The sequence below is a fragment of the Solanum tuberosum genome, unplaced genomic scaffold (assembly GCF_000226075.1).
Source record: "Solanum tuberosum cultivar DM 1-3 516 R44 unplaced genomic scaffold, SolTub_3.0 scf00017, whole genome shotgun sequence".
Lineage (NCBI taxonomy): Eukaryota > Viridiplantae > Streptophyta > Magnoliopsida > Solanales > Solanaceae > Solanum > Solanum tuberosum.
This window is the reverse complement of record NW_006238943.1, coordinates 301,912-314,437: the sequence shown is the minus strand read 5'-3', so window position 1 is coordinate 314,437 and position 12,526 is coordinate 301,912. Positions and strand designations below refer to the sequence as shown.

At 32.5% G+C, this 12,526-nt stretch overlaps 3 protein-coding genes and 1 long non-coding RNA gene across 4 annotated transcripts; 2 read left to right on the top strand and 2 right to left on the bottom strand.

The window, feature by feature from the left end:
- Positions 1-935: 935 nt before the first annotated feature.
- LOC107057683 (uncharacterized) lies at positions 936-1,167 on the top strand. The gene has a single exon (XM_015315047.1). The coding sequence runs from the start codon at positions 958-960 to the stop codon at positions 1,099-1,101; it is 144 nt and encodes a 47-aa protein (XP_015170533.1). The 5' UTR covers positions 936-957; the 3' UTR covers positions 1,102-1,167.
- A 27-nt stretch (positions 1,168-1,194) lies between these two features.
- On the top strand, positions 1,195-2,908 carry LOC102578261 (uncharacterized). Its single transcript, XM_015315042.1, has one exon. It carries the CDS (start codon positions 1,236-1,238, stop codon positions 2,652-2,654), a length of 1,419 nt encoding a protein of 472 aa, XP_015170528.1. The 5' UTR covers positions 1,195-1,235; the 3' UTR covers positions 2,655-2,908.
- Positions 2,909-6,465: 3,557 nt separating this feature from the next.
- On the bottom strand, positions 6,466-8,935 carry LOC107063326 (uncharacterized). The gene is made up of 2 exons (XR_001475214.1): positions 8,723-8,935; positions 6,466-6,722 (listed from the first exon to the last, which is right to left on the bottom strand). It is a non-coding gene; the product is annotated as an uncharacterized lncRNA (long non-coding RNA).
- Positions 6,824-8,724, bottom strand: LOC102605810 (F-box/kelch-repeat protein At5g60570). Its single transcript, XM_006340094.2, has one exon. The coding sequence runs from the start codon at positions 8,289-8,291 to the stop codon at positions 7,125-7,127; it is 1,167 nt and encodes a 388-aa protein (XP_006340156.1). The 5' UTR covers positions 8,292-8,724; the 3' UTR covers positions 6,824-7,124.
- Positions 8,936-12,526: the final 3,591 nt, after the last annotated feature.

The window sequence follows — 12,526 nt, the reverse complement described above, 5'->3', positions numbered from 1 at the left end:
GAAAAATATTTTTGAGAAAATATCTTTTATTTTTACTAGAGAGTAGAAAATAATTATAGAAATTGAAAATATTTTTTAAAAACAAACTTAAACTTTTAAGGGGGGGTGGGGTCGAGGGTAGGGGTGAAAATGTTTTCCTTCATAGCAAACACACCCTAAAACATACTTAATGCACTTTAAGCAATGTCAATACTAGTACATGATTTGCTTATGTTACACTATTATTTATTATCTAATATAAAATTAAACAAATAAAAAAAATATAATTAGAATTAACAAAAGAAATGTACATTTAAAAGAGATATTTTTGGAGGGCCAAAGACTTCACATTTTCAATTATAGAGAAAAATAATTAGTTTTATAGAAGAACATAAAAAGGAAGAGAAGTTACAATATATTTGGTAATATCATAAATTTTGAGTGAATAAAAGTTAGAAACTTAACTCATTTGGCTAATTCATATTTTACCCATATTTTTATGGGTTGAATATGAATATCCACCCATATTTTATCCATATAAAAAGTTACTCACCCAACTCATCAAATATGGACGGATTGAACGGGTTACCGCGTTTGTTTTGCCGGCACTACTCACGCTAATCACACTTGATAGATGACACAAACCCCATATAAAACCTAAATCCAACCAATTCAATAATAGCTTAACTGGGACCCTATCTTCCCTAACAACAACTTCACAATCCTCTCACCATTTGCCACGCAGTGGATAGCCGACAAAGAGCTTTACTTTCCTACAGTTCAGCAGCTTCCTTATAGCATCTTTCATCCTTTCACTTCATACTCACTCTTTTTCATTCACAGATCCCAAAGTTTCAATCTTTTTTCACAAATCTTGATCCCCTTTTCAGTTCTTGAGTGAATTTTTTTGACTAATTTATCATGTAGATTGTGATTTTTATGTGAAAATATGATGTGGGTCGAGCTCAATTTTGGGTGATGAATTGGGGTTTTGAGATGGGTATGAACCCGTTTGAAGAAATGGGGAAAAGGGTTCCGAAAAGGGTATGGCTTAGATCTCAAATGACAATGGTATTAATGGTGGGTGGAAATCACACTTCATCCAGGTTTTGTACTCGTTAATCTGTTTGATTTTGTTGTTTTTAGACTTAAATCTCCTGTTTTTAGCTTTTTAGCTTCTGTGAAAACTTCACTTTGCCGTTATAGATCTTGAAAGTTTTGAGCTTTAAAGTTTAGAAATCTTAAAAGGAAAAAAAATGGATATGAAGGTTTTGAAATGGCAATTTCTTCATGGGTCATTAGTGAAACGTTTGATTCTGAAAGGGTTCTTGTTTGTTACTGTTATGATTGTTGTGTCATTTGTTCAAATGACACATATGATTCAGAAATCTGAACCTATAATGTTGAATTTTGGTGTATGCCCTTTGAACTTTGGGTCTAACCAGTATATGAATGTGACCGGGTTCTTTAAACCCGTTTATGGATTGGGGATTCCGCTGTTTGGGGCGTCTTTAATGAAGCGCGACGATGAAAAATTGACCAAGAATGTGTTTAAGGAGCTAATGGAAAAGAATTTCTTGGATTTGAATGCTAATGCATTGTGTGTTGGGAAGAAATCGTTGTATGCAGCTTTGGTGCTGCGAGAACTGGGACTCTTGAGTGCTGTTGGTGTTGATGCACACCCGTATTTCTCTCTTATATGGAGAAGATTTATGTATGAGCTCGATCATGATAATAATTCTTTCGATTTTGTGTTCTCGAGGGATCTTGATAAGGTTACTGTTCCAGCTCTTATGGTGCTTGAGATTGAGCGTGTCTTACGTCCAGGGGGCACTGGTGTTATGCTCGTGGGTTCTAGTAGTTTCTACGCGGGTAACTTGATAAAAGGCAACTTGATAAGGTCTGCCACCCCAGTTTCGTTGTTCTTGAAGAGTTCTGATGTTGTGCACGTATGTGGGGTTGGCACGTATACTCTAGTGATGTTCAAGAAACGATCAGAGATTGTTGAATCTCTCGTGCATTCTGTGCTGCCTGCTAATTGTCCTTCCAATGTGAACAACAAGCCGTACTTGAAGCACCTTGAGCCACTCATGGAAAAGAAGCTTGGACAGTTTGAGACACAGATCTCATACTTGCCCAAGTTCATGAACATCTCATCAAGGAACAAACTGGTGTATATCAACGTTGGTGCAGGGGAATTTGTAGAATCAACTCTTGCAAGAACATTCAAGCCTCATTATCCGATCCCTCACCACTTGTTCAATGTTTTCGTCATTGATCATAACACCTCCGCACTGTCTTTATATGTGAAGAATCCTGGTATTAACTTTGTGTACCATCCAGGACTTGCTGTCGCCGGAGAGGCTACTTTGCCATTTGTTGACACTGACGAATATTTGGGTGCACCGCTAGATCATGAAGGATTTGACTTCATTCGTTGGTTTAGTGAAACAGTTAAAGACGGAGACTATGTCGTCCTCATGATGAATGCTAGGGCAGCAGAGCTAAATATTCTAGCAGAACTATTCAAAACTGGATCAATATGCCATGTCGATGAGCTGTTCCTTCGCTGCTCGGCTGTAGACTGCAAAAATGCTCTTTGTGGGGACTGCATGAACCTTTTCAAAACTCTAAGGAGAAGTGGTGTGTTTGCTCATCAATGGTGGGGAGACTAGAGTTTTGTCAAGAGTTTGATGCATTTTATGTCGTCTTTTCTTCAACTTTTGCTTTAGTGTCTGTTGGGAATAAATAGAGGGGAGGTTGTAGGTTGAAAGTTGATACTGTAATCTTACTTTCTCCCTTCTGGAACTGCACTTGATGTCTTGTGTATGTGTCCATGTGTGCATGCGAGTTGCTTGTCTGTAAGTTTCTCTTTAAGTTTATGGAAGAAATATGTGTTATGTGTTTTAAAAACTATGCTTTATTGTGATTGCCACTTTGTAGTTTGCCACATTTGTTTCAATTTTGGTTTCTTGATGGTTATAGTTGTGGCAAATATTCAAGATTGTTAGGAAATGAAGAAAATATATTAGTATGTGCTAGTGGAAGGTAGTTGGTATTCCGTGAAATTAATTGAGGTGTGTATAAGTAGTCGTAGACACCATGTTTGTTAAAAGAAATTAACATCCCAATCCAGCATCCAAGGGTGTGACACAATGGTTAATGAAGTGGATAATCATGAACTCTCACGTTTGAAATTTCACCATACACAAAATTACTAGGTGATTCTTTTTCATATCTTCGAGCCTTGTTGGGCAAAGTTGATACTAGGTGTTTTTCTTCTCTATCTCTTCTAGCATTCATGAACTACGTGCATAACAAGAGTTTAGTGCATCAGACTGCTCTTTCATTTCTTTTTATTATTCTATTCCATCAAGTAATTGAAGTAAATAAATTGGATAAAAGCACATTAGATGCTATTGGAACAAACAAGAGATATCACTACTCACTAAGTATAAGATTCCAATAGCCTTTAGCACAAATATATCAATTTCAACGATAATGGTGGAGGAAAAGATAGACCACTTTTGAAGTGTGAACCATTGATTTTGATACACTTGAAGGAAAAGAACAAAACAAATCTTTAGCAACAAATTGAAACTATTAAACCCTTTTTGGCTAAGGTAATCTATCGATCAATCAATTACGTCTCAATTCTAAACTATTTAGAGAGCTAAATGTGGCGTGAGATGTGACTAAGTGGTAAGGCAACGGATTATGATCCCACTATTCGAAGGAAAAAAGTCAATCAATTAATGAATCAACTACTTTTCAACCCTAAATTAGTTATAAATGATTGATTACATGAACTTTTTTATGTTCATTTTGCTCTATTCAGACCCATTTCATTTCCCTTGATGGTGAGCATTGTTGGGTCGATAAACACATCCGCGAGTGAATTAGTTCGATACTCTAAACGCAACCGATACTATTAAAAAAAAAAGTAAAAAAAAATCATAAGAAACAGGAAAACTTACTGAAATTTCATACATTTGGGGGCTAATTACATCCTAACCCTCAAGTTTCTCCAATTAAAAAAAATCAGATTTTCCATTGCTCTCAGATACATTCTTTGGTTGTCCGATACATTGCAAACGATACATTACTTAATGGGAGGGATGTATCCGAGAGGAGATTTTTGTATTTTTTTAAAGAAAATTGTAGGAAATTTTAAAAATTATGATATCCTAAGTTGTGTATTTATGTCATTTTTTCGAAAGAAAAACAAACTTCATTGCTTTGAAGACAGGGAGGAACTACACTATGATCCAATCCAAAGCTCCCACTTAACTTTTTGGGCCAAGAAAAATAACCCAAATAAAGCCTTATGTATTTGGCCCAAAAGTTATATGGCCCAACCCACTCCAAAGTAGAGCTGGGAGTTTGCCTTTCCACTTTCATTGGGGAATTTCAAAGTACTATCAGGAGGTAGCAGGTACTCGTGAAATAGTTAAGTTGTGCATAAATCGATCCTTTCGACTAGCACAAATGAAAATTACATAATTGACAAGCACATTACTACATAGCTATAGTAGCAGATGAACTCCATCGACATCGTAATCCATCTTATTTTAAATAAACTTTATTTCGTATACAATACTATAATCTATCAGTTTTACAAAAAATATAACAATAACATATCCAAGTATAACTTTTACAAGTGAGCTATGAAAAAAGTCATGTGTTTTGTGCACATAGCCTTACCCAACCTTATGAAAGTAGAACTTTTTTCTTTCCTATAGATCCTCGACTCAAGTATCTCAATAAGAAAAACAAGTATTTACACATACATACAAGAGTCAGTACTCTTAATTTAAAAATTAGCACTTAATTGCATAACCTAGAAAGTAAAAATAAAAAAACCATAGTGCTGAGTCTGCTAACATTAAACTAATAATTTAAAATATTATACCTATATGTACAGATTAAATTAAAGTTAATTTTTTTTTCCCCCACAATCCCAAAAAGCAGGGGGATTTGCATTTCTTTTTCCCCTTATATGGGCTAAAAATGACATATCAAAATGGACAAAAATGACCAAAGTTTTGTCCAAATAAGGCATTTGCTTTTTCTAGATAAATAAATAAATTTAGTACAACCACATGAGTCCCACAAATTCTGCAAATACCATACCTTTCACATAAACTAAAGTCAGATTCTTTTTTTCATTAAAAATAATAATATTTCCCTTTTCACTTACTGTATGCATGTGCATAGATATAAATACTCCCATCACAAAAAAACAAATCCTGCAATAAATATTCCAGTTTTTTTTTTCTTGGAATTTTGAATATTTAACTATACATAAAGAATGATTACGATAAAATACATCGACAACCTCTTAAATTTATTAATAAGATTTATTAGACACTAAAATTACAGTTTGTTTCAATGAAGCACCTTTTAGGCTAAAGCGCTTGTTCTGATGAAGCAGTCGAACAACGATATAATGTTTCTATTTACATGGGGCTTAAAAATACACACAAATATGAAATATGTCATCATTTGAGTATTTAAATGAAGTAGTTGTGAGTTTAAGGGGTGTCAATGTATTCAGCAGTTGATTTTGTTTAGAATTGTTAAGCGATTTAAAGATCAATTAAATTTGAATATTTTTTTTGTTAGAGATTTACAACTTGCCATAAATATGAATTTATTTTAAACGATGGTGTCTAAATCAATTTGCACATAAATTGATTTATTCTATCAATATTTATCATCTCTCATCAACATAAGTATCACGTAATTCTATAATAAAATTTATGTCCCACTCCATCAACACTTGTATCAATTTATAATTAGGTAGCATTATTTACATTGCAAAATTAGTCCAATTTTGGTGAGAAATTTATGTTGTAATGTAACAAAATGTTGGCTGATGAAGAATTCGTACGTCCAAAAAATAAAAGTAGCGGAAATGAAAAAGGTGAAATGAATAAATGAAAATACTAAGAAAGATAGAATTATGATCGAAAATATTCGGAACGAGATGAGAATGACTTCAGTAATGGACAATTTGTTGAAGAGTTCCTATCCAAGAATATTCTTTTGGTTATGTTTTGTGTTTGAAGAAAAGATGCTTACTGAGTTGTACTTTTGTTATGTTAAACAATTAGAAAAAAATCCAGTGCACATCAATTTGTGTCAGAAAAAATAAATTTAACAATATACATATATATAATAAAAATAAATGGTACTTTTACTGTTGATTTAAGGAAATAAAATTCCAAAATTTGTTTTTGAGTGGAGGACAAGTGCATAATTCAGACTATACTGAATTTAACAAATATCAACAGTGTACAGCTCTTCTTTCTCTGTCAATGCAGGTCTTGGAACTTGATATCTTACTAGGTTACGCACCTCAACTAATTTCATAGGATATCTGCTATCTCACACGAAAAACCTACTAAACTTGTATCATCATCATACTAAAATTTACACACACCAAAAATAATGACATTTTTATCATCATCATACTAAAATATATACACACCAAAAAAATGACATTTTTATCCTATTTGCAATAGTATAATTTCCAATAAGGGGGGATACAACTGAACCCCTTTAAAACCATTACAGCAATACACCCTTTGAAGAGCAAGAACAGATTCAACTTAATACAACAACCTCATTCCCCAATCCCTACATCAAATGAGTCTGTTTTACGCATTTACAGTCGAAAGAAAGATTAAACCAAGACGAGTGAGCTAATGATATCTCCTTCATCGCGCATAACAAGTTTCCTATTCACACTAAAGTAAAGCCAGACCAAAATAAGACAACCTTGAGAACAAATCACCAAGGAAAACATACAGATAATTTAATGAAGCCTCAGGAAAGGAAATTCAGACCCATAAGAGGAAAAATATCCATTATTTAGTATCATGTAGATCAGTGAATCAACCATATTAACTCAATGAACAAGGTGAAAACCGCAATCTGGAAGCAAGCAGTCTGGAGAATGAGTGAGTGAAAATAACCATCCAGTTAAGAGGACGTTTTAGCTAGAACAATTGCTTATCTCAAACACCTGAAAGATGTTAAATAAAAAACAAATGCTAATAAATCAAACAATGTGTTGGAATTACGCTAGAAACAACAGTTGAAACGAATGACTTCTTTCTCCATTTGGTTGGATGAACTTCTCAACAACCCATCACGGCACAATTGTATACAAAGACACCAGAATGCTCTTTTAGGCCGATGACCTTCCAATCCAAGGTGCCGTCTTTACACCCTGATTTTGGTGCCCAAGAACTCAATATAATAGCTTCACCTTCTGGACCCCTATTGCCACCTATCACAAGAAGTTCTTCACCAAATGCTTTGAAAGCAAGACCCCAACCATTCGAAGAATCAGCCCTCACGGGAAGTCTTCCCAATACCTCCCATGAGTTTTTTTTCTTGTCATACTTCTTTACCATGTTGGTTAGATATTCAACTGCATATAGTTGGTTATTAACAACTGCAACAAGAGGAGGTGCCTGAGCAGCTCTATTGACGTTTGGATACATGCACTCAATTTTTCTCCACTTCCTCGTTTGTAGATCAAACTCTTCCCCACAAGTCAAAGAATCGGTAGGATTAGTCATCCCACCGAGCACATAAAATTTTTCATCCATGAAAAAGCCAGAACATAATCTACGGGGAGAATGCATGTTTGGCAGTATTTCCCATCTACCGGTCAAAGAATCATAAAGCTCAGCAGATTTTAGTACATTTCCATTCTTGTCACTACCCCCTGCAACAATAGAAATTGAACCAAGACTACCTGATCCAAACAGACAACGACGATGATTCATCCCTTCACATTTTTCCCAGTTGTTTTGAATCAGACTGTATTTCCATATAGCAAAATCAAACAACTCACGGCCAAAAACCAGTAGTTCACTACCAACCGCTAATGACTCCTTATCTGCATAATTAAAGCAATCATCACAAGGAATTTTCGGCAATCTCAACCATTTTTTTCCGAAAGGATCAAAAGCCTCCCAACCCCGAGGATCACAAACCATATAAACCCAGTGTTCAACAACACCTATCCGCCTCCTTAAATCATATAAATAACCACTCTTGACTAATGAATTAAACCTAGCATTCAGGCACGACAACGATGCATAATCTGATCTAGAAGCCCGAGCAAGACATGTTAAAGCAACATCATCATGTAGGCCTGGAAGAAGTGAATCACTTGATCTAAATTTGCAATGACCATCATCATCTTCTTCTTCTAACCTCATTCTCTTCCCTTTCTCCTCTTCCTCCTTCCCAAACAAATACTCATTCTTCAACTTCTTAGTTTCAGAAGCCATGTTATCATACACAACCCACAGTTTCCAATCAATCACACACTTGAAAAAAGCCACAAAATTTATTTGTGAAAACACAAAATTCCCAAATTTTCCATCAAAATATCAATTTCTCTGCACCAAAAAACAATGAACTCCAGCTCGCTTATTAACTATCCATTACAACTCCATGAGTATGTCAAAACTCTAATCAAATACTTCGAAATATTACCCAAAATATTCAAACTTCCTCATGTTTTTTCCACTAAGATTCAAATTTCACATATTATTCAGAAATTTTCCCTTATTTTGAAGCAGAAAATATCAAATACACAGAACAAAGCTTATTAAACTTGAGCAAAGAGGTAAATTGAATAAGAAATGAATTATTTGGTAAGGAAAAACAGATAGAGATTCGGATCCAAACCAGGTAAGGAAACCTATTCGGATCTCACCGGAAAACCAGCTACTTATTTCTGCTAGCTGCAAATTAGCGTCGCCGGAGAGCAAAACCAGTGTGGTGATGCTTCCATTGCTGGAGTGAAGTAAGTTTCGATCCGATCTCAGGTAACTATTGTGCCGGGATATTCGCCGGTAAATGAACTTACGGCGACCATCTCACCGGAATTTTTAGAGAGAGAATTTTAGAGAGTGGGGATCGGTTCTTTTAGGACAGGAAACTGATATAAAGGAAATGGAAAATGAAAGAGGAAACTTTATTTATTTACAATAGTAGTCCCTTATCTTTCGATATATTATATAATTACCCTGTTATTTAGAAATTTTGTGCAAAATCGTCCTTTTATATTATTATTCTAATTTTCTACTATTTTATGTACTATTATCAGTATTCTCCATAATGATATTATTTTAACCAATATCGATTGTTGTGCTGTGATGAAGCTGCTTCATCCTTAACCAGAGATTTTAGGTTTGAGCTTTAAATATGAAGAAAATTTTGTTGGGAGAGTCACCTTCTTATAGGTCCTGCAATGCGTGATTTGAATTTAATCAGGGCTCCTATATGTGGACTCCGAACACCTGGTGTGAAACCAAAAGAAAAAGAGATATTGTTTCAAGTTAGTTTAGAAAGTTTTGTTGGGAGAGTCACCCCTAAATGGGTCCTATAATTCGAGATCCGAGTTTAATTGGGACTTTAATGTGGACTCCAAATACCAGATGGAAAAAAAAGAGATTTTGTTTCAAGTTAGTTTGGAACAGTATACCGATTGAATGTATATATATTGGAAACTCACTAACAAACAATAAGAATATATCGATTATCGAGCATAAGTTCACGAAATAATGTGTACACAGTTTTGTTTCTATCTTGTGAAGATAGAAAGAACATTTTCAATATACGTTTCTATTCAAGAAAAACATATCTAATATTAGTAAGGAAAGGAAATATAATAATGAAATATCACATCAAAAATAAAGGAAAAAAAATACTAACAACAACAAATAAAATGATAATCGAAGCAAAGAAAACAACAAATAATAATAAATCGAAAACGGTTTCGAAAACTCACTTACGTAAGTGAAGTTCGTATTTTTATCGGATAAGTACCAAGAAAAAGTCAAATAAGCTTCTGTCACCTTATCATTTTAGAGTTTTTAATTGAAAAAGGGTCCTATAAGTTTTATAGTATATACACTTTTGTTCCTATTATATTATTTTGAGCATATATAATCCAGCTTAACATATTCTTTACGTTATAGAAAAAATTATAATCATATAGTTGTAAATATTAGAGATCTTCCTCACTAATTCATTTAATTAATGAACATATCGACGTGTCATAAATTTAATAAAAATAACATATTTTATACGTAATCAAAATAAAAAACAATCATAATATATATAAGGTAAATAACAATCCTCTTCGAATAATCAACATAAATACGAATCATAAAACTAATATATATATATATATATATTGCACGTGACTAAAATACAAAATAACCATAATAGAAAACATTAGTAATTTTCTTTACTAATTCATTTTTGTTTATTGATGAATATATGGACAAACGATATGCCTAACTAATTTAACGTGTTTTTCACGTTATTAAAATAAAAAATAACCATAAAAGTAAATATTAGAAATCTCTTTCTCACTAATTCATTTAATTAATAACATATCAAGATATCATAAATTTAATGAAATATTTCGTACATGACTGATATAAAATTAATCATAATAGAAAACATTAGAAACCTTCTTCGAACATACAAACAAGTCATAAACCTAATGACAAACAATGTGTTTTATACATGATTAAAATACAAAGGGCAAAAAACTTAAGTATACAACTTAATAACTTTAATTACACGAATATAGCTAATATTTTTTTTTCAATTGAATAGCAATATTTTTTTTCAAAACTGGAATTCTTATTAAAAAAAAATAAAAAAACGTTTTACAGCCACAATTATCCATATCCCTTAAATTTCTCCAATTATTTTACTTTCCCTGATTTACTCCAATTTGTTATATATCATATCCCATAAAGAAAGGTTTCCTACAAAAATAAAACTTCTCTTCCAAACTAAGATCGACAATCAAATATGCAGATCAATAATTTTTCAATTTTAATTTATCACAACGGGTGTTGAGACTCATCAGGTAATCTTTTTGGTAGTAATTCCTTTGGTTTTGTTGAATTTGGTGGAATATACATTCATAAGATTTTGGTTAATGTTCTGGTGCAACTGTAAAAGGTTTAATTATTAAATAGATATTAAGATTTATCAATTGTTTGTGGAATTATTATTAGGATTTTCACATAATCTGTGTTTTAATTCTTTTTGGTATTTATTCGTTGTTTTATATTAACGTTTTTGGTGTAATACAACACAATCATATGATTTTGGTTGTAATATGATGAATCAAATAAGTTTTTTATAAATTTTTCTGTATTTAGTTGTATTATTTGGTATATAAATTTTAACTTCCAAAAAAAAAATTGGTTAGTTTTTTGGTGTATTTTATTTATCCGAATTGGTGTAGATAATAATTTGAAAATTGATCATATGTGATCAGGTACTTAATCTGGTATATTTGTTTCTATAAATTGGTGGTAAATTAATACTCTAATCAATGTGTTGGAGTATTTTTGGGTTAAATGTCAGATTACTTTTGGTACGTCGATTGGTGTAATACATTGTATGATTTAACTGATTGTGTGAATTACCACAAATTGGTTTAGGTATGTGATGTGGTAAATGACACCAAAATAATACTCTGATGTATGAGTTGGTATATTTATTGGTCTAATTAGAAACAAACATCACGAAGATTATTGTTCCTTCTATTATAGTAATAAGAATTTTCAAGATACTTATGCAATTCGAATAGAGCCATTGCCTTGCGAAAGCACTTGGTATATTCCATCGCATATTTTGGAAGAGGTAATGCTACCACCAATTGCAACAAAACAACCAGGCAGACCACCAAGTAACGAAGGAAAATACAAGAGGAGTAAAGTCACTTGTACTAAATGTGGTACATCAGGGCATAACAAAAGACTTGCCTCAAATTTGCTTATCAGAATTAACATTGTTGTATTATTTTCAATTATTATTGTTGACGTTTTCTTCCAAGAGTTCAGAATTTTTTTAAAACTGAATAAAATGCACTTCTATCCAACTTTGGTTACTCTTGAATTGACATTTCCTTGGTATTCTCTTGTTTGGCATACATGTTTGGTAATTCTCGTGTTTGTCATACAATGTTGCATTCTGGGTGACTTAGATAATTGACAACATGTTAAAAAAAATATGCTCATGAGTGAATATTAGTGTAACATACAAATAAATCTAGCACAATTGGTGTACTTATGGTGAAAAAAGAACATTGAATACAATTAAAGCTAGTTAAAGTGAGTGTTTGATTTATAATAGACATCATTAACGTAATAATTTGATATGATATTTGAATAATGCTATACAATATTTAAAATGCTAGTTGGTTGTACTATATAATACCCAGAACGTACACAATTGGTATAGTTGTTTAAGCACAAATAATGGTAAAAATAGGTAAATATATTGGCTGATATTCTAGTAATATATACCAAAATATTAAAAATACTAAAAAATGTTAAAAATAATGATTGGTTGTACTATATAATACCCAGAACACACACAATTGGTATAGTTGTTTAAACATACACAATAATTGTTTAAACACAAATAATGATAAAAATGGGTAAATATACTGGCTGATATTTTGGTAACATATACCAACCTAAAA